General features: G+C 35.5%; 2 protein-coding genes and 1 long non-coding RNA gene across 3 annotated transcripts; all 3 read left to right on the top strand.

The window, feature by feature from the left end:
• Positions 1-185: 185 nt before the first annotated feature.
• On the top strand, positions 186-24,129 carry LOC120341229 (testis-expressed protein 11-like). Its single transcript, XM_039409706.2, has 22 exons — positions 186-411; positions 748-902; positions 1,347-1,511; positions 1,910-2,027; positions 2,866-2,945; positions 3,319-3,567; positions 4,011-4,138; positions 10,947-11,081; positions 11,608-11,759; positions 12,311-12,400; positions 12,553-12,698; positions 13,246-13,348; positions 13,965-14,202; positions 14,658-14,790; positions 14,857-14,998; positions 15,435-15,505; positions 15,778-15,894; positions 16,492-16,765; positions 17,016-17,145; positions 17,657-17,780; positions 18,336-18,500; positions 23,645-24,129. The coding sequence occupies exons 1-22, from the start codon at positions 378-380 to the stop codon at positions 23,726-23,728; spliced, it is 3,033 nt and encodes a 1,010-aa protein (XP_039265640.2). The 5' UTR covers positions 186-377; the 3' UTR covers positions 23,729-24,129.
• On the top strand, positions 7,162-9,035 carry LOC144432178 (uncharacterized). The gene is made up of 2 exons (XM_078120331.1): positions 7,162-7,544; positions 7,795-9,035. Exons 1-2 carry the CDS (start codon positions 7,452-7,454, stop codon positions 8,539-8,541), a joined length of 840 nt encoding a protein of 279 aa, XP_077976457.1. The 5' UTR covers positions 7,162-7,451; the 3' UTR covers positions 8,542-9,035.
• LOC144431920 (uncharacterized) lies at positions 19,551-21,765 on the top strand. The gene is made up of 3 exons (XR_013480274.1): positions 19,551-20,337; positions 20,623-20,738; positions 21,160-21,765. It is a non-coding gene; the product is annotated as an uncharacterized LOC144431920 (long non-coding RNA).
• Positions 24,130-24,259: the final 130 nt, after the last annotated feature.

The raw sequence follows: 24,259 nt of genomic DNA, 5'->3' as shown, positions 1-24,259 counted from the left end.
CATCTACAAATTCTGAGATATACTTAAAATAGCCTTCAAATATTTTGCTGTAAGTAAAGTGTGGAAAAAATCTTCTTTGATCAAGAGTCGGGGTAACATCAATTGCTAGTTATTCATTACATCACCGCTCCAACATGTAAAATTTGTGTTACGTCACAATAACTTTTCTAATATATTACACAATGACGTCTGCGCAATGTTCACATACACGGTATATCCGTGGGCTACGGGTATTGGCTTAATTCAGGTTTAAAAAGCAGGGAAAATAGCTAAAGCTTGATGTAACTCAGTGGACCACAAGTGAATCAGTTTTTGAATAATCAGTTCTCCTTTATATACATTGTAAAGTCAGATACACCTGGACGAAAAGACCTGAAATGAATTGTTCATCGTTTGTTGCTTCAATCGAAGGCAAGTACCATGTGAAGTTGTATTTCTATTATGATATAAAAAATTGAAACATTCTGTTCTGAATACAATAGCTAGGGATAAAAAAGCAGTTGCTTCAACTATCAAACGTAAAGAATATACTTTTTATCAAGTAAATTTGACATTGTCTTGAGCGGGCGGCGTGTTAGTTAATTGCTCAAAACTCAAAACGGATATACCGCAGGAGAAATTTTGCAATCAAAGTTTGATGTATCTAGGATTTAATTTTACGACAGTAGTAAAACTCGACACGACGATCGCGTTAGTCTTGATTTGCATATGATATTTAACTGATAATTAGTGCAAAAAATATTTCAGGGCTAAGGCTTTCTGTTGAACAGCAAAACTATGGGGATGATAGACTATTATCCGATGTAGAAAAAATAACGTCAACAGTTAATTCCGAATGGATGAAACGAATGGTTTCGGCAACAAATGCTGATGATTTTAAGAAATATGGAAGCTTTGAAAAGGTACGGTGTATAGACATGGCTAGAATATAGCCCGGCCGTCGCCTTAGTAATGCTATTGCATGACTTCACTTATAATTCCTTACAAATGTTACAATCACCCTTTGAGATAAAGCATACGGCTTTAGCTAGAGTGGTGGTGCTCTTACCTGATGGCCAATGAAAATAAAAGTGGTATTTTTCGCAATTTTAACGCTAAGTTAGTTATTATAATGTATGCGAATCGACTTTTCCATTAAAGTAAACACGAGAATCTAATTATAAATTGATTAATTTTGTAAAGATTCGGTAGTATGAAGCTATTTAAGGCGATTTATGCTGCAAAAGATGAATAGAGATAAAGCGATGAACAGCTGCTCAAAAACAAACTGGCTTCAACTCGTAATACACGGCTCTTAGCGTAGAAAGTCGAAAAAGAAAGCAATAAATTATAATTTTTTACCTCAGGTTACCCAAGCTGCTGTTAAAATGTGGAATACCACGGTTGCTAAACATGCCGGCAGACTTCTTAGCGACAAAAACAATGCGATACTTCGTCAAATGTGTTACGATTTGCTATCATGCGGAAAGATAAATGGTGGAGATAAAAATGAAATCAGGCGCGGTATAATGGTGAGTGTGTTTTTTAGAAAAGGGGGGAAATATTCGAATTCTCAGGACGGGATTTCATTATGTGAAATAACTGCTTAATGGTAGTTTTGGTCGTAGGTTAGCAAATTTTATCTTAAACAATCATCGCAGTTACAGATATTCAGGAATATCGTATACGTCGTAGACTCGTAACGTCAGAATTTGATCTGATGGTTACGATGATTGCCTAGTAGGGAGCGATGGGACTCAATCTAAAGTTCTAAACGATCCTCCGAGACCCGAATGATCAGGTATTAACGCACTCACACTACATTGACTACATATATGTATATATCTTAAAATCCTGTGTCAAACAAGGCTGGCGAAGAAAATATGATGACATGAGTGAAAATGAAAGACCAGTTTACTTTATTTAACAGATGGGGATGAAAGTAGGCAAAGCATGGATGGATGTTGGAGATCTTGATAAGTCATCAGATGTTTTGACAGACACAAAGAATAATATAGATTTGTTGATAGATACAATATCCAAAGAAGGTATGCTGAATGTCTGTTTATATTTTAATCAGAAATAATCTTGAATACAGTTATATAGTAAATGTAATACAGGGTAGTCGAAGGGTACTCATACTCGCAAGTATGCGCACCGAGATGTCGCATAACCTGAACCCTAACCTGGTACACAACCTGAGTTCAGGTTGCGCGCCATCTTGGTGCGCATACTTCAGGAGGTCCCAATATAGTAACAAATGGTCGACTTTTATTGATCTACTTTATTATTGTCAATTGTATCAGTACAAAACCACTTTGGTGTAAGCATAATTTAAACGAGACACCTTGGATTCGTAAAACACGCAATTCCACAATTGATTTAGCTTCATTCAAACATAGAATACAGCATTATCAAAATAGGATTCTGGATGGTCTGTTAAGAGTTATCACCCCGATTTTGTGTCATGAAACACACCTGTCAAACACTCTACCAGTTGGTAATATGCAGCTCCAAATTTTCGACTCCACTATTTTCGTACATTATGTAGTTAACGCTATCAACAGATGTAAATGATTTGAGTTTACATGAATAAGGATTCTAATAGCAACCGTATAAGTGCAAAACATTTCTAAGATCTTAGCACAAGTAATTTTTCCTGGCGTAAATTTCAAGAAAGTTTCTAATACTTGGATTAGTTGCATATAAGGAACAGCCATGAGCAATAGGATTGCTATGTATATCTGAGTATCCATTCCTAACAGATGTTGGCTTTCGCTCATCGTGCTCTCGAAGTTCATAATGATTTGCGAGACTTTCAGTCTTATCGGTATATTATTTTCAAGCAAAATAAAATAATACCGAAATTGTTATAATAATATTCAGGTCCCACAGATTGGTATATCGAGGACCAAATGAGCCTTCAGCAGGATTTATTCACAGTTTATTGTTTGATGAGCGAAATAGTGAGTTCATTCGTCGTTAAATATCGTTATTTTGAGTGATTTGCATGAACGAAAATCATACACATACTGGCAAGATATCCTTCAATAATAACAATTAAATTAAATTGTAAATCTTCATTTCCGGAAACAGGCAACAAAATTGGTCTAAATTTTAAATTGGTTATGTCCTCAAAAATGTGTCTTTAAACGAAAAAGTTAGATTCTTGAAACATGGCTTCAGTGAGTATGAGCAAAAATTTAACTTTGCTGAAAAGTTAAATGTAATTCAATATCACAAGGGTAGTTTTGAGCCTTTTGTTCACCAGTGTGCAGGATATGAATTCATTTCAACAATTAACACTGCATATTTATTTCTATTTTTTTCATAATTAAGGCAAATGTACGTGGAATTCAAGACGATTCTTTCAAATACATCGAAAAAGCTACTAATTTACCTATATTATCTGGTAACATGGGAGACCGTGAAGGAAAATTTCAGAACGAATGGGAAAAGTTGTGTGCTTTGACATACAACTTTGGTGTGCGAGCTGCCAATGAACAAAGATTCGATGACGCTGTACGCTGGTTGAGCAAGAGCTTTGAAGCTGGGAAAAACAAGAAAAATATAAGACATTCAGTTCTGGTGAGTGATTATTAAACTGCGCGGAGGTAGGAACTTAAGAACGTTTTCTGATATGTTTCTTTTAATCGATATATAGATACTATTGACCCCCATATAAACATAGCGCATGTGTTGTTGTTTGTTTGGATTCAAATATCCATGCTTAGGGCTTGGTTCTGGTTCGTTTTTCAATTGCAGATAAAATTCTAAACATTACAGCAAAGCAGCAGGAACGTGACGAAAGCGACTTGATCATATAACCACGCCCCTCGTTCAGTCACATGACGCTTGAAACGGTTTGTCTTATCTGCAAGTCAAAAAGAAATTCATAATAATTATGACCCTTTTGTAGAAGAATCAAATTGAAATTAAATTCAGAGCGAAGAGCACGTTTGAAGCTCCTACATTATGTGTTCAATAGGCATTACAATGCTATTTATTTAGCGAGTTGCGTTTTCTAACAGGCGAAAGTATTGCGACTTCTGGCACACGTGTATTCCGAGTTGCGAACAGAGGATGGCGATAAAAAAGCGTTAAATGCATCGGAGCTTGCAAATGGATATGTCAGTCATCCGTCCGGATTACATATAAGGTAATATGATTTGCAATAGTTGGACTAGTGTTTTGTGTAATCGTGTTATGGGCACTCAGTAAAATCTGTTTTTTCTCAAGTTTGCTTTTGCTAAGACGATCATTTGCTTTTATTGACTGACAGGCATTGTTCATCGAGCTTGTAATTTCTAAAACAAGTAAATACGAAGAAAAACAATTTTCTTCAATTAAAGGGTTTTTACCTATACCAACTTATAACCATGACTGAGTATGCAGCCTTATGGTAATGCAAATTTCACAAATCGTGATAGATGAAAAGTATGGCTTGTTTACCTATTATAAAAGACTTTTCTCAGACGCGACAAAATTCGACACGACCATTCCCATAGGTGATTGAATAGGTCAGTTAGCGCACGGGCATTGAAAACAAAGTTTAATAATGCTTCAATAGAATAATAGTTTTGGCCTATAATGTCAAGCTTTCTCAGTTGGATACGTTCATTGGACACGTTTTGTTTACTTTAGTAAATACAAATATTCTGACTAGATCTCGTCTGTATTACAACGACAAAAAAAAAAGAGTTTGTAAAGATCTATAATATTTTGCTAAATTTATGAAATGACCATTTCCAATGAATGTTTTCATAGTATAATTGGTTTCTAAAGATTTGTCAAACAATTGACAACTTTCAAAGAGGTGTCATAAACCATGATATACCTTTCAGCGACCACATCATAACAATAGGTGATTGTTCATTCATGACACCTGACTTGCTGTTTGTAAAGAATTGAAAGGTAAAATGGTTTTCAAGATTATTTTAAAATAATAAAAAAGTAAAAAAATAAACGGTCTTATCCAGTGGTTTCCAACCTTTTTTTCAATCGACCCAAATTTTTTGAAAAATAAATTTTGTAAAATCTTGCGACCCACGGATATTCTCAAATACTAAAAGTCAGCAAAATTTGCTGACTAACGAAAAACAATTTTTTTTGCATGAAATTTATTTTCCCAAAAATTAACTCAAAGTGAGAAATCTGCACTTATTTTCCATAAGCCAGTTTTTGAAATCGTGGCGTGGCTTTACTTAAGATAAAAAACAGCTGCCAAGTTTTTACGCTGTGTTAGACGCACACATATATACAATTATTATCGAGCAACACTTCAATACAAATATAAAATAATCAATAAAATTTACTAGAAAATAAAATTGGTAACAGCTAGTTTTGTTGAAAAAACAAGCAACCCAGGAAAATTTTTAGGCGACCCAATTTTGGGTCTCGATCCATGGGTTAGGAAACACTGGTCTAATCGGTACGCCTTCTGGTTTGACCCCCTCCCAATCACTACACCTAAAGAAATATTATTTTCCTACATATAAAAAACAGTGCACAAAAACAGACCAATCGTCCAATTGTCACTATATGTGAGTTGAAGTCATACATAGAGCGTATATAAACTAAAGGCCTAAAACATAAATAAACAAGAACAACAGCAACATAATAACAAAACGATCCATATGTCCACTACGTGTCCAATAAAGGAATGCCATATAGCCTACAATTAGTTTACGTAAAACAAAGGAGAGGAAGCGAACTGTTATTGGAATACGCCTGTTTGAAAGTGAGTTGTTGACTCTTTTCAATATAAAAAAAAACATAATATAAAACAGTACTTTTGTTTTAATAGTGACGACAACCAGCGTTAATTATTTTTCACAATACACATTGACGTCACTTGTAGCGTTTGACGTAAATTCTTTGGCATATTCTGGAATCGAATTTCTTTACAGGCAACGCAGCAACCATAACGACGAGTTGTGACTCTTTCCGAATCGAAGTATTTAAATTATAGTTTGAATTGGAATTTTGTACTTTTTTAAAGATATCCAGCTTACTCCGGATCTAACTTCTTTTTGTTTTTATCTTATTTTCTTGGTTATGATCAGATTTCATAACTGAAAAAATTCGGTATTTCCGTAGTATGTGTACCAGGTTGGGGTAAGGGCATAATTTTATTCCGATTTTACTTATTTTAGTTCTATTACGAGTTCGAGTACTGTTTGTGTTAGCCAAGTGATTATACCCCCCGCCCATGGGTTTCATTCCCTTTACACAACTTGATGAAGTAGGGCTAGGCAAACAAAATTAGTTACCTCCATATTGATACACATACTTCTGGAACGCCAAAAATTCTATTGGTTCTAAGCAAAACATAAACACGGTATATTAAGTACGGGAGTGAAGAGCTGCCACTTTTAATTTTATTGTGGCGCTGTGTCATTTTCCGCTCTTCTGCATCAAATATTTTATAGAATCTATTCTATGGAAATAAGCTGCTCGACCCTTTTCGGTATACGCCATCTTCGTCTTGCTAGTATCATTTAATCTCTGGCCCTATGACTTACTATCTCTAGAAAGTAGGAAAATATGGCAAAAGGGTAATTGTTTTCCACTGAAGCCAAAAACTAATAAATGTAATTTGGGAAATTTTCACTATGTAAGTTAGATTAAGTGATACTATTAACAATTACAAACTCACGTCACGTTGAAATGTAATGGTATCTTTGCCTGAGCACTTTTGTATAGCTTAATCAAATAATAGTTCGAATCCGTTCAGCGCCATTGCTAAGTACTTTCAAAACAAGATGCTATTCTACATTATAAGCCGTCATGTTTGGATGTCGTTGGCCGGTGCGGATATGAAAAACCAGCAAAGAAAGAGGTGTATTTCTTGTGATTCAATTCGACACAATGAAGTATCATTGTAAATTCAAGTGTAAAATCGGACAATGGTCTATAATAGTATATATGACGCACGAAACATGGAAAATCGTGACATAGCGTTTGCCAAGGCTATTATCTCCTTTTGGTCATCTGTTAGCAAGTTAGTTTTTATTTCAAATGAAGTTCTAAAGAGGATTCATGCCACCGTTAAACTAACAAAAACGTAGAAAATAGGAAATACCGAAGACAAATATTTCAATACTCCAAACCATGTCGCGATATGGTATTGAGTGTCGTAAACACGAGCAATATGATCTGGAGTGTGCGTCAGGTATTTTGAAGGTGGGGCAGGGTACAATGACGCGAATAACAGTGTATCTCCGTCCGCTAGCGATAAGCGTACAAATGTAGGCGTTTCTGTGACGAAGAAAGTGGTGTGTACAAAAGATGTTTTGTTATGATATCAGGAACTTCTTTCTCGTTTCTGCGTTTTTGTATGTATAACTGGTAACGTCCAGATCAAAACAACTCAAAAGTGGTCAATCTCTGCTACGATACTCGTCAGCGACGTCGCACGTAAAACGGTCAACACAGTAACTCAAAAATTTTCTTGTCGCCCAGTAAACCAAATGGTTCTATCACACGACGCCATGGATCCGATGATCGATCGAACAACTTCGGAACGAAGGACAAGTTCACCAATTGGAATTCCAAACGCAAAGGTAAACACAATTAATGAATATGAATGAATTAATTAATATAAATTTGAAAGATGCAAAGGATGGCATCAATTGTTATTTCTGGAATATTACTTTGAAAGATAATTAGCGGGAGACCGATCAGGAATTATCTTCTTTTCGACTTTAAACATACCGGAATTTAACTATAAATCCACTTGAAATTAGGTATTACTTACTATTATTAGTTGTGCAATAACTTGCATACTATATTATATAATTTTGTCGTTAACAGTTGTCTACACTCACGCGGACTCATCAAAACATTCTTGAAACTTCCGAATCTCAAGAAAACTCTCCGTCATCTTATTCACCTTCTGCTATTCCGACAGTGAGCACTTCTCTTCCTGCTATGCCACACAACACACATATCTCCAGATTTTTGAGCGATGGCGGCCAATTCCCTCCTTTGCCTCAGAAAACCGATTCCATGGAAAGTATCGGAGAAATACTGGATCGTCTTCCGGAAGGATCTCCCGCGTTTGCCGCAGTGTTTTCAGAAATCGTCAAACTCACTGATGGAGAGAAAAAAAGCAATTCAGCAATTTCACAAGATGATATACCAACAATAAAGGAGCCCGAACAAAATGAACCAGAGCACCAAGACCAACATCCAAACAATTCTCCTAGAAGAATTCGCAAAGAAATGAAGAATTTAAAGTTCGATCTGGAAAGTTTGCAACATAAAGGCAACTACCGACGAAGAGCTGTCAGTGCTTCTTCATCGCGAAAAACAAAAAAAGAATTGCCGTCAAGTACCCATTCTACACCTGCGCTTGCAAGGAGGTCGAAAAACAAGAATGCAGAACAGCAAGCAAAAGTTGTTCATTTGTTACCGAAATTCAAATTTTTAACTGAAACGGTCACTGTTTCCCATGAAGATATTGTAAAGGAACAAGAACACGAAGATAGGTTAAGAAACGGATTTTCGAGTCCCAAGTCAATTTTTGGCGGAGTCGGCGACGCATCTCCGACTCACTAACACATTGTTAAGAATATGCGCATATGAATGCTGAGAGAATGAAATAAAGAACGATGAAGCAGTTATAAACAATTTCGCTTGGTATTGTCCAACCATGGCTGTTTGCATTTAACAGTTACATTCGGTATAGAAATTTGAGATGTACGATTGCATTTGGATATTTGGTTTTTAATGATTCAGCTGCTTATCTTCGATCCAGTTTGAGATGAGTTGTAACTACAGCTTTAATTAGCATTCAGCAATTCGAATCAAATATTTACAAGTATTTCAAGACATTCATCCAATCAAAGACGACGGACGGATTTTAATGTTTTAATTTTTTCTTCCAATTTTTCTTGTTTTCTTTTTGAAAAATATGAATGTACATTAAATAAAGCTTACCTATTTTTATTTATTTATTATTTGCACTTCTGACGACCTGTATAAATATTTCCAATCATTCACATCATAATATATATTTCATGTTTTAATAAATAAAAGTTAGCATACACTCAGTGTTATTTGTTTGCAGTAACTTGAGTTGAATGCTCGATTTTTTCTGTAATACCCTGACATTATTGGGTCTGGATAGGTTCTTCAATGTTTAGTTTTAAAGCGACATGTATGTAAATTCGCTTTTACAGTTAAATAACTCGGTTGTGGTTTAACTACCCCGTTTCAAATATCCTCAATTATATTTTGTCTTGTTCGTATTATGAGCCACAATGCATGGAAGTTTGTACTTTATTTCGTCATAGGACGAATGTATTGTTCTCCACAAATAACACACACTTCTCTATACAATAAACTCGTGACGATTTGACGAAGTCATATACGTATTATTTACTAAACCGTCGAATTGTCTTTGTATCCGTCATAATAAGCGAGGGCGGTATGGAGAAATATTCCTTTTATTTCAGACCCTAACAGAGAAGCTAGTATTGATTAAATTTTTATGTAGAAAAAGGCACGAAACAAACATATTCCTAGTTTCAACCGTAAATCATATACGCTGATAACACCATAGAAAAGGCAATTTATTTTTTACAATAAGCATAAGCGCTTCAGTATCTTTTAGTATTAATTGCACAATATGAAAACGCTCAATAACGCTGACAAATTAATAACAGATCGTTGAATATCATATAATCCCATCAGTGATTCATATGTTTTTATATTTGCTATTTAGCTTGTTTTATATCTTAATAATTTGTGACTTTCGTTCTATTCCGTACTCGAATATGCAAATATTGTTTAGTATCAAACCATACCATGCGAAATATCCAGTAATTAAACGACATCTGTGAATTCGAATTCATAAGAAATTTTATTTAGTAAGACATCGAGGAGTACAAAATAGGGTTTTATTGAGAAAAGTTGCCGTAATCTCAAATATGAGATTTCAACATGCGACTTGAAAATAGGACAAGAAATCTCATCTTGTGACATAAAATATCACCGAAAAACCATAATCTGAATGAGCCCTGTTGGGGTTTAAACATTAAGACATCGTGATACTTTATGCCATACCCACAGGATCAGCGAAAATACAAGAAGTGATAAGTAAGATACATATTAGCATAGGCATTTTATGCCATATATTATTCTTAAAATCAAAACAAAATATAACATAAATTGCGTACACATACATAAGTTTACGTTAGTAATCAAATAACAGAAACGTGTGTATGTTGTTACACACATTGTTCTCCGCTCGAAAAAACAATATTTATGATTGAGTGTTTTGTAAATATTATGTTCCGGAACGAACTTTAATTGAATATTTTCGTATTTATCAAAAACTTCATTAACTTGTGTTATGTTTACCAGATATCTGAAGGCTTTCATAACTAAATTCTAAATTTAAGAAATATATATATTATTCGTAAACAACAATACTTGAAAGTAAATTATTGCATTTGCAGACGATATGAAATAAATTTCGGAGCTTTAATAAGTCAACTTTGAGTTGGGTTGCGCGAGACTAACTCCCTATCCTTCCTCTATGTCTTTATGCTAGTGGATCCGTATGCGTATACTGCAAGGATGCTGTAGCAGGATTCTCAGGAATAAACATGACTATTCTATCCGATTCGAGAGCCCTGCCGCACACTAACACAAATGTATTTCTGTAACGTTTCGTCCGACCAAAGTCAGGCTTCAGTCTGACTTTGGTCGAACGAAACGTTACAGAAATACATTTGTGTTGGGGTGCCGCAAGACTCTTGAATTGGATTTAAAAAGTCAGTTGACTCCATTTCAAGACAATTCATACCAAAATAGTACACAATGTTTGGCAGAAGCTTGATTTTGTCTAAATGCTTCCATTCGTATTTTACGATTTATTGGCATGTTCCTTCACTGTAAAATGCTTCGAAAGTCCAGAAGTATTTTAAACCCATGTATAATACCATACATCATTATAGATTGAAAGTTTTAGCACGAAATTCGTCCACTCCTGATGCTCAAATTAATGAAGTTTTACTTGAATTATTGCGCCACAAGGATCTATCAGTCGAATTGGGATTGAGTGCATGCAGACATCTGAACACGAATAGCAGGTATGGTATCATTGTAGGAAAAAATTGCAATACCGACGTAATTGGTTTTCTGGAATTTGAAAATAAACTTTTTATATCGCAATTTGAATTTGTTGAACCATATTTCGTTTAAAGTATCGTTTTTGGTATTAATTATTTTCAGCTTTTTGAATCAAATCGTCAAATAGAATTCAAGACTAATAGAATTCAGGCAGTTGTTCGTTTTATATTTCACGCGCGTTTTCCCGCCATTTCAATAATACAATGTATAGAATTTTGATGTATATTTCCCTATACAATGTATAGAAAATAATGAGCTATTTGCAAGTAAACCGAGAAAAGGCGGAATAGTAATGAATATAAAACGCAATGATGATGTGATGAAATATTATATTTATTGATGAAAACCCTTCACGACTATCTTTGGATCTCTATTCAGAAAATTTGAATGTGCATTGTTCCGTGCACTATTTTTTAGCGTTAAAACTAAGAATCATTAAAATAATTTATCCAATACTTGGCTTTCATTTTGATGATATATTAACAGATTTATGTTATGTGAAAATGGAATAAAAGAACTATTGAAAAGATATTCTGGCTCTTCCCATGTAGCAAGGATACATGCGCAACATTTCCAGTGCAAGTTGCAAAAACTAGATGGGCAGGAAGCTCTGGTCTTCGCTGAGTCGTTTTTAAAGGGTGAGCTACCTTACTTCAAAAACCGATATTCGAAAATAATTCTTTTCCACGAAAACACTATCAATGTGAAATTTACCCGTTTCATAACTTTTATGGATACTCCCGTAGTGTGTGTACAAAGTTAGGGTTAGACCCTAATTTTATTCCGATTTTCCTTATTTTAGTTCTATTACGAATTCGGGGACTGTGTTAGCCAAGTGAATATAGTTTTCAGTCCCTTTAAACAACTTGATGTAAGGTAGGCGAACAAAATTAGTTACCTCCATATTGGTACACACACTTCTGGAGCGCACTTTTGTGCACTGATTTATGGCTTGATTTAGATTTTAGAATGTTCCAAATAGAATGTGGATTTATGAAATTTAGAATCTAAACCAGTCAAACACGGATATTTATTCATATAGAATAATCCTATTCATATTAGCTTGATGTCCCTCTAATTCCATTGGTCCCAATAAAAGCGAAATATTACAACCTGACTCCATTAAAATGTAAATATCTGTCCTAATATTACTACAAAATAAAAATTACTTTACTGTTCTTTTTAACAGACGTAGAGGTAATGCAATCAATGGACCGGGAATCAATGAAAAGCATTCACCTTTTAATGTGGGAACAGGCTGAAAAATTTCAAGAAAAAAGTTGGTATCGTTTTCATTAAGATCAGTAATCAGTAGTTTATTTTCTTACAATATTGGAAATAGGCACAAGACATACAGACTGCAAAACAATTACAAACAATACATAACTTGTGTAAATCAAGATTTCAATTAGATATATTTTCTATTTTCAGACGATATAACAAATACTTTAGCTTGGTATGATCTTTCGTTGAAATTGAACGGGACGGATTCTGATGATTTTGAAATGAAGGAAAACATTGCTAGAATACAACGCAATCGATCATCATGTCTTATTACTCTGGGAAGATTTCGCGAGGTTGTTTTTACTTTAATCATTCATTACTTGTCATTTTGATTGAAATATCGAATCTAACTTTGGCCCCAGTAGCCCCAAGTCGACCTGTATAAAAAAGCAAACCGATGCCAATCTAGTATCTAAAATACACTTGAGTGATTTTTGCCAAACTCATACTGTATAAGTGAATCAATGACAGGTCGATTTTAGAGTTTTGATAGACCGTTGGTGTTATTAAGAGCTTTTATTTGTCCAAATGTCAGAAAACATGCCATTGAATGTTGCGGAAAATAATTCGTATGCATTTGTTATTTTCATTTCATTTTGTGTTGGTTGCTGTGCAATGAATCGAATGAAATAAAGACATCTACAGCCCCAGACCGATGAAAGTCTTAATCCAGCCCTGCTACTTTCTTCATATATATCCACTGGAAAGCCATTGCTCTTCGTCTAAGATAGAGTCAAATTCGGATAATTAACGACACCTTGCACTTGTGTTTAGGACTGTGTTGTAGCACAGTACATAAAGGTTACCACTTTACTATTCTTTTCTTTCATGAAATGTCAGGCTAAGCAGGCCGCAGAAGAGGCTGCCAAGTTGAGCAACGAAAATCCTAGAACCGATTTCGCCTTGTTCAAGATTGCTGTTGCTGAAGGCAATAACACCAAAGGTAATGATGTAGCCAATATTTTGACGGAATAGTTATTCTCACAACAAAAAACATGTACTCCAATAGTTTTGTAAGTATCTTCCCGATTCGCATTGCTACATAACGATATTGTAAAGTTTTAGGTTTGATGTGAGCCCCGTTTAGGTCTGTAAACAGTCTTACTTTCTACCACATTATCTATCGAATTTTCTGGGTTTAATTAACTTTCAATATGAGGGTGAAAAATTATGCATTTAAAGCATGCAGTTCTGAATAAGGACATAAAAGAGTGAGCCGTCGTAAACGCATTATGGTATTATGATAAAAATTGGGCGCTTCAGAAGTGTGTGTACCAATATGGAGGTAACTAATTTTGTTTGCCTATTTTACATCAAGTTGTGTAAAGTGACTGAAACCTATTGGCAGAGGGTATATTCACTTGGCCAATATAGACAGTCTCGAACTCGTAATAGAAATACTATAAGGAAAAGTGGAATAAAATTATGGACTAACCCTAACGTGGTACGCATACGACGGGAGTACCAAAAATTGTATATAATTGAAAAATAACCGACTAATAGTTGTGAAAAAAGACTTTTATTTTCACAACGAGTTATAATCTCATATTTATTTTCAGCGATAGAATCAATCGAGCGACTGGTCGGTAACTTCAAAAAAAATTATTTACGTGATGATGATATGCAGATTGATGATGAGGAATCTTCTGTCGGGGATTCATCATCGACTATTCATGGATTAGTTTGTCTTGCTGCGCAACTTGCTTTTGAAAAAAACGAACGTTCTGTTGCTATGACAGCCTTGCAACATGTCTCAGACACAACTGATGATAGAACAGCAAAATTACTTTCACAAAGGTCAGGTTTTCGTATTAAAAATAATACATCGAACACGTAGATGTGCTGCAACATAGATCAAAACGATATTCCGATTATCGGAATTTTTATATATAGCAAGTTAATGTATCGTTGCACTATATATATGTTCGAAAACAATTTTAGTCCATATTTCAGAAATGAAACATTGGTTTATTTTACATCATTACAACTCACTCGGAGTTGATACACAATCTCCATTTTATACGGCTTAAATTAAATCTATATGAAACATTTTTGTAATTCCTCAAAACGTCGAAAAAAACAGTAAGATTTAGAAATTTTGAAGCTAAAGTTTCACACGATTCTTCAAACTGTTCGTTAGACGAAGTTCACCACTGCTTTTCTATGAGAAAATACTATGAGGCCATTCTCAATTCTCCGATTAAGTACCATCAATTTATCATTTCTACTCTGCATCATGTATAAATTTTCAGATGCCTGGTAAGACTGCATCTTCAACAGATGGAAGAAAGCACTGATATAAGCGAAGATCAATCTGATGTAAAAAATTCAACAACAATGAATATCTTAAATAAGGCAACTACCAGTGTAGAAGAAGCTTTGAAGGTATCGACGAGTGTAATTCAAAATCTGTTTGCGAAATTTCCAATTAATTTTTTTTTCTTCCGTTAGATTTTAGAAGATATTTCCGAACGATCCTTGAACGAATTCGAGATAAAAAGTAGAAGACAAATGTCTGTATCATCACAGAATGATGCGGCAGAAATTACGAGAGAATTAATACAGGACGAGGCTGAATGGTTCATGAAAATATGTAAGAATAAACATTTTTAATTTTGCATATATCTTGGTGTTCTTCTTGATTTTAATAAGTTGATCGTTCATACTACCATACTTAACTAGTAAGTATATAGGTATAACTTGCATTCATACCTCCAAAGTGGCGAGAAGTCTAAAGTCTCGCTCAAACTTAAACATTTTTCATGGCGGGACTGACATGACTTGATCATGGCACGCAACGCTTACTAAAATTATTTTGTTATTCCTTCTGAAGAGTTATATTATACGAATCACAATTAGCATATAAAGGTCCAATTTGTTAATTTAATACTCAAAATAAATGATACCAATCGATGTATGAAAAAAATCTGGATATTAAAATAGATATTAAAATTGCAAAATTTAACGTCTCATTTTCTGCAAAATATGCCTCATCAACTTGAAGATTTACACGAATCAATTATTTTAAGGTTGGAATATGGCGCTGGAAAGTAAATCGTATTCTCATTTAATGCAGAAACTGTTTCATCTGTGCTATAAGGCAAGTATAATTTATTCATCACATATGTAAACCAAGTTCAAAATATATTTCTGCATGTAGGCGGAGTAGTCTATCCAAAACTTCATAGGTATGCATTGCTCAAGAAAAGTATTCCAGTCTAAGTTTGCATATATATAGTAATATAATGATAACCCACAGAAAAATCCTAATTGATTTTGAACCATTAATTGTCAGAAATTTGATTTCTTCAACGCTGGGTCTAACCCAGGTACTATGACTATTCATACAGTTAAACGTATCTTTTTTTGCAGTTTTTATGTTTGTTGACAACTGACAAGGCAATTCTCACACGACAGAAGACGTGTCTATTGATGAGTTGTGCTGCTGCATTAGAAGCTGGAAGAAATTCTAACAATAAATCAGAAATGGTCAGATTTACAGCATTATATATGACGGGATATGATTTACATATTTATCCCGGGGGAGAGGGAAGCCGATAAGACGGCTTAGTTATATGGCGAACCACGGCCTCTTGTCCGGTTACCATACCATGTAGGCGTAGGGTATGGGATTAGTTAGTTAATTTGTTTTCGGAAGCATGGACTTGGTGGTGAAGGAAACCGTAACCGACCAGCGGTTACGTGAACCACCCTACGGCGGCGAGGAGTCCAGCAATCCACTCGCACATATCCATCCTTGCATGGGATTCGAAACTGCGAACCCACGCAGAGTAATCAGAGGTGCGGTGGCGGGCATCTTCCTAACGCTTAGCACGATGAGCCACACTTTACGGACACTTTATAAAGTACAGTAGTATACAGTAAGAATAGAATACGGTGGATATATATGGGTTATTAATACATTGCTTATGCTTTGTCAGAAATTGCCACTTGTAGGAAATGTACTTTGGGTGATAAACCGATAGTAATCCAACCCTTGGATTTATGCAGACCTGACCGTACAAATACGAACCAAATGTCATATTATGTTCGTGTACATTTTGTGCCAATAATCTCTCTTTCCAGGAACATCACCTTCGGTTTGCTTCAAACAAAGTGACAGAGCATAAAAACATTTGTAACCAACTGCAAAAGTTCGACGGTACGACTTCTCAAAGAGACGAAAAGGAGACTGTTTTGAGGGCTTTGTACGAATTCGAAGCATTTTCCAAGCTATCTAGACGTGAAAAGATGACAAGTAACAATCCAAAAGCAACAGATTTGACTGAATTGGAACGCTTGTTTGAAAGTATTATTTTGCTTCCACAAGCAACTGTGAAGACGTTCGAAACGATAGCAGGCAAGTTTCGGGACATCTTCTTGGCGCTTTCACGAATGACTTTTTTACCACGAAAGGGCACGACTAAAATGATCGAATTAAATGCAATTCTATATTCGATCAATACTTTATTATTACTGCAGTAGGAAGAAAATTTTCTTGGTGAGGCATAACATGACGAAAAATTGATAAATCAATTAATAAGCAGTGCAGTATATATAGTAATTTACGATGGTTATTATTATGCATCACATATAAATTCTTTGTTTAGCTTTGGCTGTGCAACCGCCTGCCAATCATATGAATCTGAGCAAAAGAGCTTTGAAAATAGCTATCAAGAAACTCGACTCGCAGGATGGCGACGATGACCAATATCAAAGACAGAAGGCGATCAAATATAGGTAGATAGTAGAATTATTCATAGGTTAATGTAATCGCTACCAAAACATTTCAATATTATAATATAGTTAATTGTTCCAGATGCATAGATGGATGAATAAAGCCACAGTTGACTAGTGGAAGTTGACTAGCGTATCCTGAGCAAACTGTGTCTGGCAATCCTCTTGCACGTAATCGTCCCAAATGAAATTCGAATCTTAACAATGTAAACTGAAGTTCGATGGCAGATATTCATAACTCTTTGACAGCATTTTATTGAGCGGGACCAGTACAGGTTTTGTATTTATATGCGAGGAAGAGCCAACATTCGACGTCGTATGGCCATGATGTAACTAGTTTAACGTTGGGTTTAATAAATGAAAAAGAAATGGTATTTCAATTAATTGCCATCTGTTCAAGATGTGGTTACAGTTTTATCATGTAGCATCTCAGTAAACTCTCGTAAATATAGTTTGAATGACATTTTTTAATTGAATATTTTTTGACGACGAAATACAATATTTTGTTTTGTAGCACTCTATATAGAAGCCTAATTGATCTTGCTCTTCAAGATGGAAGTAGAATTGATCCATCTAGTAAAGAAGAAGCGTTGAGTTATTTCAGAAGTGCCTTGGAACTCGTTGATGGAAAATTAAAGGCAAGCTAAAATTGTCAACGCCACTATTATGTCTATGATCATTGGTGCAGACAATGAGAATATTTTAGTCCAACACTACAGCAACTCCAACAGTAAACAGGAACTCATTTTTGAGATTGTGTTTACATCACAAGGAGTCGCTCACTTTTCTATTACATTTTTCTTTGTTTTTCTGCATATATAATGAATTCATTACATCTACAATCACTTGTAGCGTCTAGAACTGACATGGGCTAACTACGGCCCGCGGACCAAATCCGACCCGCTGTGTGATTCAGTATGGCCCGCCTGATGCTGCCACAACCGGAATGAAATCAAATTTTTATGTTTTAGTTAAAAATAGCTCAAAGAATTTGTTGAGATTGCGATTAAATTTGGTTTTGGCAGGAGACTTATTGTTTTCCACTTTTGCTTTTGTAACACTGTAAATATTGTTCATAAAATGTAACTTTTTACGTCACACTTACATGGCCCGCCACTATTCACTTTTTCCCAATTTTCTGATTGTGTTACTGCAGAAAAATGTTCGTCTATTATCAGTTTGTTAATTTTCAGAAATTCTATCCTGAACTTGAGTGTCTTTGGTTGACTATCAAATCCTGGAACGTCGGGGCTAGATTATTCATAGGCGAACACATAACAGAGGCCGATAAGTGGTGTTCAATGGCGATGCGATTTCTGTCTCATTTAAAACATTACAAGTCAAGCTACGATGCACACGTACGTACTATTGTGTTTGTTATTGTATATACATACATAGGATATAATTTGCATATTTACCCCGAGAAAGAGGAAAGCCGATAATACGGCTAAATTATATAAGGAACCGCGGCTTCTCGTCCGGTTACCAGTCCATGTCGGGTATGGGATTAGTTAGCCATAGTTATTTGTGTTCAGATGCATAGACTTGAAGGTGGAGGAAAACGTAACCAGTGGTTACGTCAACCACCCTACAGCGGCAAGGAATCTAGCAATCCTAGGGTGACCATATTTCCAACCCCTAAAAGGAGGACACATCGTTTGGTGGAACAATATTACACCGTGCCTGAGATATATACATTATGTATGTACTAAATTCTCCACAATTAAAAATCTAAGTGACGATAGACGATGTGACGGCAATATGGACCTTTCCGCTAGCATCGTCTTCCTTGTTTACTTCGTGACATTGGCCAATCAGCAAGATGCAAAAAGTGTCGTTGCTCAGACAGATTTTCAAGCGTGGTCGTAAACATTACCTCTATTCGTTAGTTTTCTGTTGTGTTTCGGAAACTTAAATATAAATCATATAATTCAATGATCACTCTTGTCTAGGTGTCTTCCTAGAAGTTTTAATTTAATTGCAATGATAAAAAATTAGTGTAGAAATAGCTGTGATAGACTAGGCTAAAATTATTTACCGGTACTTTTAAAAAACCTATTGTTGTACGACGTACGCGATGAATAAAATGATGGTTTGAAGCACATACTCCATCATACAGGCGCCAACTCGCAAAATTACTCCCAAAATAGTCCCGAAAATTTTGCAATGGTAAAGTATAGAAAGAATTTTTCGGGGGTCAAAGGTCGGGTAATCCTGGCAACGAGCAACTGTAGCCACAAGTAATGCACTCCGCTTCGCTATCAAATCTAGAGCATGAATACTTTTGCTTCAGTAGATGGGTAGAAAAAAAATATTTTTCTTTTCGGCTTAATTTACTGTGTCTACTGACGTAATTTTCTGCTAAAATCGAAACTCCTAGGCCGCAAGCCGAGGCCATTTATCTTTCAGTTTCGTAGCGCACATCAGGTAACTACCTGAAAATGATTTTAAAATGTTCCTTAGAAATTTAGTAACAAATATTGCCTTGTTCCCACTTCCAAAAGTTGCACGTTTTACAGAAAAGACGCTTTTACTACAATAAATATGTGTTACCATCTGTCCTATTTTCTCTGCTTTTCCGGTATCATGGGCCAATGAACGCAGACTTCTGCACGACGTAACAGTCAAGTTAGTCAGCTGTAGGTGGATCCCCAGTGGTCGGATGAATATCAGATGTACTCAACTGCTCGCTTTTGCGTTGAGTAGCCTTTCCATAGTTTTTTTCAGTTACCGGTAATATTAGTCCAGTTATTCTAAGGAGGTGTTGAAAAGTATAGGTAAGATATTAAACACTTGTATATCCTTGCCATAAATAGCAATTTTAGTTGAGCACTAGCTCATAAGACGTTGTTAAATAGGTACCGGTACGGTGCGGTAACTCCAAGGAAGGGTAGACCTAGAATAATATGTCACAAACAACGATATTTTCTGGCTTGCATGAAATGTTTATGATTAATTTAATGACTCTTCTTGACTATTCAGCAGACTTATACTACTATATAGGCCACAGCATATTTGGAAATAGAAATGAATGGCTGTTTCTGTAATGCACGGTTGTGTGAAAGAGAAGAAATTAATCAATTTTACTAATGTCGGTTGGTCTAAATCTAAATTCATAGAGTCGACAAGAACCTGGGAAGCAATGATAAGTTATGCCGGAGTGGAAAGAAAGGTAGCATTGGAAATGATTGAGAGGTGAGAAATGAAGTTGTAGACAAACAGTTGATGTTTCAAAATATAGTCTATAGTCCATACTCATACTGTCATAGGACATTTCAGACTGTGATATATCAAAATTTAGTGTAGATATAGTCTAGTAATGGTATGCAAACACTGCTGGACTTTAGAACATGCAATGAGCATATATACGCTCATTTAGTACATCAGATAAAATGCATTATGTATTCAAGGTATTAGTTAGTATTTAGGGGTATTTTTAAAATCATGCTGCTCCAAATATTATTTTCTTCCTTATTTTAGATACTGTACTACAAAAGAAAACGCAATGTTCCACCAATCCGACCTAACGCAGGCTCTGATCCCTGCTGCTATCAGTGCTATAAAATGGATTAAACAAGAAGTCTTGAAGCTTAAAGGTATATGAGAATCATAATAGTTGCAAACAGCTTAGATGGGCTATTCATATTGAAATACTTTAGCACTTTTCTGCAATTGGAACTGCCCATCAAATTCATGTTGGAGACTTCATTGAGATTTTCAATTCATTTTTTTCCCTCGACTATGAAGATCTTTCGAGGTTAACGAGGTATTAATAAATAAAGCTGAGGAATTTGAAGAGGATATGAAGAATGTAAATGATACCAGGGCACGTCTATTTAACACTGTCAAACATAAGGATTATACTCTTCACCCAACAATGATTCACTGAAGAAGCATGTGGCCCTCAAATCAGTTCTTGAGTTGGCAAACTGCAAAGAAAAATAGTCAAAATAATTTATGAAAGTGTGCCAAAATCAACTTAAATTGCACAGATTTTTGTTTTTGTATTGACTGCAGAAATCACAGTACACCTATAGAGGAAAAGTCGATTTTTGAGATAGTGGATTTCGAAAACAATTCAGAAGAAAGTGAATTAGATATTACAGTTGATTTAATAAGTATCATACATTTGTTTGTTGTTTCGGACATTTGTTAGTGTCGTAGTCCTGTTTCTAGAAATATTATTGCCTTTGTTCAAATACATAACCACATAAACTAAAAAAAGATTAATTGTAAATTGTAATATTTCTGTTCACTATGTTATGTACATATTGTACATTCATTTAATTTTCTTGACTTTTGCGGTAAATTTCTAAGTGAGAAATAACTGATTTATTTGTGTTTTCGTGCTCACGATGTTAATTTGTGACTTCATTGCTTAAAAATAAATACGTTTGATACTTGATAGCTTCTATAAAATGGATGTAGCTTTTTATGCTGTTCTTGTTGTAAACTGCTTGTGGTTATTACATAAAATTTATTCTCAAATGTGAATCAGCGTTGTTGGTGTCGCTGCTTTCGAGGTCACTCCCGACTCCTGTCACACAATTAAAGTATTTTTTGTTGTTGGTTACGTGTATGCCATATTTTTCGTAATCTACCTAATAAATTATGATTGACTGAGGAAGTCCGATTTTGGTCAGGCAAAACATTACAGGAATACATTTGTGTTAGTGTGCTGTAGGGCTCTCGAATTGTATAGTTCTTATGTATGCGTTGTAAACTTATGGTTATTGAATTTCCGGGAACCTCTTATATTCAATTTCGCACCAGGATTGTGGAACAAGCTGTAATGCGTTCATTATGTTCGTTTTCACACAAAACTGAAGAATTTATTTAGTTACCAGATGTGCGCTACGAAACTCATTTTCTGGGCGTTTTCATGGTTTCGTCTCACGGCCCATATCCGTGGTAAGGATCTACAAGTGTTTAATAATTTACTTATACATTTTTCAACAACGTCTTAGCATAACTTAACTAATAATAAATAACTAAACAGGGCTATGGAAAGCCTGCCCAACTCAGCGCAAGGTCGAGCAGAAATAACTAATATTCATCCGCTCGCTAACAGCTGGTTTAATTCAATTGTTACGTCATGCAGAAGTCATTGTTCAGTGCCGAAAATGTAGAGAATATAGGACAGATCGTAGCACATATTTCTTGTAGTAAAAGCGTCTTTTCCGTAAAACGTGCAACTTTTGGAAGTGGGAACAAGGCAATATTTGTTACTAAATTTTTAAGGAACCTTTTAAAATCATTTTCAGGTAGTTACCTGATGTGCGCTACGAAACTCACTTTCTAGGCGTTTTTCAGGGCCTCGGCTCGCGGCCTATCCACCAAATTGCTAAATACAAGATGCAATGACACGATTTTTAGGTGATGAACAAGTATGCATTTAACACTGAGCAGTGGTTCTTAACATTTGTGAGTCTGCCAAACCCCGGAAGCTATTGTACAAGCTCCCTTTAAACCCCCATTCAACGGCTGAAAATAGGAGCGCAATTAGAACTCACAATAAAGAAACTAATTTTGTGCATGGTTATAAAAAATGATCTTTGTGGTGTAACCTTAGATACCAATATGCAGCGCGGAAATAGTCATTGTTGTTTCACAAAGGCACTGGCAGCATTAATCTTTCGCTGTATTATAATTGCTCTTTGGAGATGATATGATACCTCAAAAATGTCGGTATCTCAGTTGTTTCTCAAACTGCATTCGAATGCGGATTAGAGCGTTTTTTCATGGATTTTTGCCGGAATTGACATAGTCTACCATATGACTTAGCGCAGGGGTCGGCAACCTACGGCCCGTGACGCTTCACTGAATTAGTCAAAACAGCTGTTTTGACGATCATATTCTTTACGTAACAGAATTTATTGTGAGACACGTGTAGACCCATAACAACCGAAGATATTTTGAACCCATTTTGTATTTGGGGTTTATTAGGGTATTTATGAACCTATATGGTATCTCAATGCCTTGCTTGTCATATGTGTATTGGTAATGACAACTTTCTACTTACTCTAAAATTTTCTTAACCCATCATAAAATGTTGATTATGTCATAGAAGAATTTTAAATATTTGACTCCTTAAAAAAGGAGGACATTTTGACTTTTTAGAGCGTCCTCGGAGGACATAAAATTTTTAACGAAAAGTGAGGACAAATCCTCTAAAAGGAGGACGTATGGTCACCCTAAGCAATCCTCTCGCACATAATTGAACCCGCATAGAATTCGAACTTGCGAACCCACGCAGTGTAATCAGAGGTGCAGTATCGCACGATGCGCCACACCGCCGAGCCATATACAAAAATAACTATATATGTAGAATGAGCTCGAAATTTAATAACTCCGCATATAAACATTTATCTTCGTCAATAAAATGGGTATATTTTATTACCCGTTACCTCACCTTTGGTCCATTTTGTATATTGTTAAAATTTAACCTTTTTATTTATTTTTTTGATATACTAACATCGATTATGGTGACTTCTATCCATAGATGAATGAAGTTTATCAAGAAATTCTTTCAAAAAAGGAATCATTGCCAACAGGACGAGAAGTGAACAGCATGCAAGTCCCATAATTCACAAGAACGCGAGCGATGCCGACGCAGTATCACACTTCTTCCCCCAGCCGGCGGTTTTATCCTTCGCGTAATGATTGTCGCAGGATTTAAAGATCAGTGCCTGGGGCATGTTTTTACTATTTACGTTTGCTGGTTTTTGTTCTCTTTTCTCAATTTGCTAATTCATCAGGACAGCCAAAAAAATATTTGAGAGTCGAGTGTTAGCGTATAACTTCACTAAACGAGGAAGGCCACATGTTTCAAAAATTTCCGTTTGCAGGACAGCTTTCAGCCTTACGCTATACCATACTTTGTCAGGTTTTGTTTTTCGAAATACTGAAAGTCCCTCGGACTGCGTTCTCTCAGGGCTAGTTTTGTTGGAATCGCCGCTCGTTTTGGTGAGCGTGATCAAATACGTATCGGTTCGCAAATTCTGTCAACGCCACGAGGACATTCGATAATCATATGGCCATTTCTTATCGCTTGTGTAGTGGACAGACTTATCTCCGCTCTTCCTTATCGCACCGGCCAAGGGATTGTAATTTGGTG

The sequence above is a fragment of the Styela clava genome, chromosome 14 (genome assembly GCF_964204865.1).
Source record: "Styela clava chromosome 14, kaStyClav1.hap1.2, whole genome shotgun sequence".
NCBI lineage: Eukaryota > Metazoa > Chordata > Ascidiacea > Stolidobranchia > Styelidae > Styela > Styela clava.
This window is presented reverse-complemented; position numbering and strand designations above follow the sequence as displayed.

What these genes read in the sequence shown, in the direction of transcription:
- LOC120341229 (XM_039409706.2), top strand. Translation starts at nt 378, where the DNA reads ATGAATTGTTCATCGTTTGTTGCTTCAATCGAAG. An exon ending in AATATGGAAGCTTTGAAAAG is followed by an intron (nt 903 to 1,346) that starts GTACGGTGTATA and finishes TTTTTACCTCAG; the next exon opens with GTTACCCAAGCTGCTGTTAA. An exon ending in TGAAAAATTTCAAGAAAAAA is followed by an intron (nt 12,401 to 12,552) that starts GTTGGTATCGTT and finishes TTCTATTTTCAG; the next exon opens with ACGATATAACAAATACTTTA.
- LOC144432178 (XM_078120331.1), top strand. Translation starts at nt 7,452, where the DNA reads ATGGTTCTATCACACGACGCCATGGATCCGATGATCGATCGAACAACT. An exon ending in TTGGAATTCCAAACGCAAAG is followed by an intron (nt 7,545 to 7,794) that starts GTAAACACAATT and finishes TGTCGTTAACAG; the next exon opens with TTGTCTACACTCACGCGGAC.